Genomic DNA, 1058 nt, shown 5'->3' with positions numbered 1-1058 from the left:
AATGGAACTGGAAAAATTACAGGTTGAAGCCCTGCCAGTCTGAGGAGCTGGGACTTTGCCCGGACCACAGTGGGGAGCCGGAAGAGCTGACAGCAGCCAAGGGGCATGACTGGAGTTAGAAAGCACCCTCGTGTTCCCGGGGCAGGGTGGATCGGAGGCTGGGAGTCCGGCTGGGGCAGACTGTCAAGACCCAGTAACCAAGAGGCCTTTCTCGGCCCAGTGACTCCTGTGGACGGTGGTGGCGGCAGCAGCGGTGGCAGTGGGACATGGGGCCGCAGTGGGCCCCCAAAGAAGGAAGAACTGGTTGGAGGCAAGAAGAAGGGCCGCACGTGGGGGCCCAGCTCCACCCTGCAGAAGGAGCGGGTTGGCGGAGAGGAGAGGTATTTGGCAGCAGGGCGGAGCCCAACCCACATTCGGTGCCCCCTGGCAGCCAGGGCAGCCACACGGCTGATGCCTCGTCCCCAACTCTCCGTGCCCCCTGCAGGCTGAAGGCCCTGGGGGAAGGCAGCAAACAGTGGTCATCAAGCGCCCCCAACCTGGGCAAGTCCCCGAAACACACACCCATCGCCCCTGGCTTTGCCAGCCTCAACGAGATGGGTAAGGGGGTGAGGATGCCTGTAAAAGGGAGGGGAAGGGGCGTCCCCTGCCCAAAGGGCAACATGCCCTGGGCAAGGACGGAGCCATTCCGCGGGGCTGGGGGAAAGGGGTGGGGGGAGTCAGGATTTCACCGGCCTAGTGGGTGGGAGGCATTCTCATGAAAAGCGGACGGACAGCCGTTCCTGGGGCGTGGGGGTCATTCCCAGGGGCAAGAAGGACCTTTCCGGAGGCTTTTGGGAGAGGAAGATTCGAGAATGGTGCTTAGTGGGACATGGTGGTGTCACTGTTGGAGGGACCACTGGGGCATCCCCTTGCCCCTCAAGTCCCCGGGGCCAGGGGCCAAGCCCAGGGTCGAGTGACCCCGTCTCCCCGTTGCAGAGGAGTTCGCAGAGGCGGACGGAAGCAGCAGCGTGTCCCCTTCCCCCTACACCACCCCGTGCTACCTCTCGGTGCCGCTGCCC

At 64.2% G+C, this 1058-nt stretch overlaps 1 protein-coding gene across 1 annotated transcript in view; it reads left to right on the top strand.

Annotated features, from left to right (window-relative positions):
• MAP3K10 (mitogen-activated protein kinase kinase kinase 10) overlaps positions 1–1058 on the top strand; it is a 20935-nt gene that overhangs the window by 17224 nt on the left and 2653 nt on the right. Inside the window, exons 8-10 of the mRNA XM_012559852.2 lie at positions 221–380; positions 485–597; positions 976–1054. Of these exons, the coding sequence (XP_012415306.2) occupies positions 221–380; positions 485–597; positions 976–1054 (352 nt within the window). The remainder of the gene's footprint in view (positions 1–220; positions 381–484; positions 598–975; positions 1055–1058) is intronic.

The sequence above is a fragment of the Trichechus manatus genome, unplaced genomic scaffold (genome assembly GCF_000243295.1).
Source record: "Trichechus manatus latirostris isolate Lorelei unplaced genomic scaffold, TriManLat1.0 scaffold00338, whole genome shotgun sequence".
NCBI classification, from domain to species: Eukaryota; Metazoa; Chordata; class Mammalia; order Sirenia; family Trichechidae; genus Trichechus; species Trichechus manatus.
This window is presented reverse-complemented; position numbering and strand designations above follow the sequence as displayed.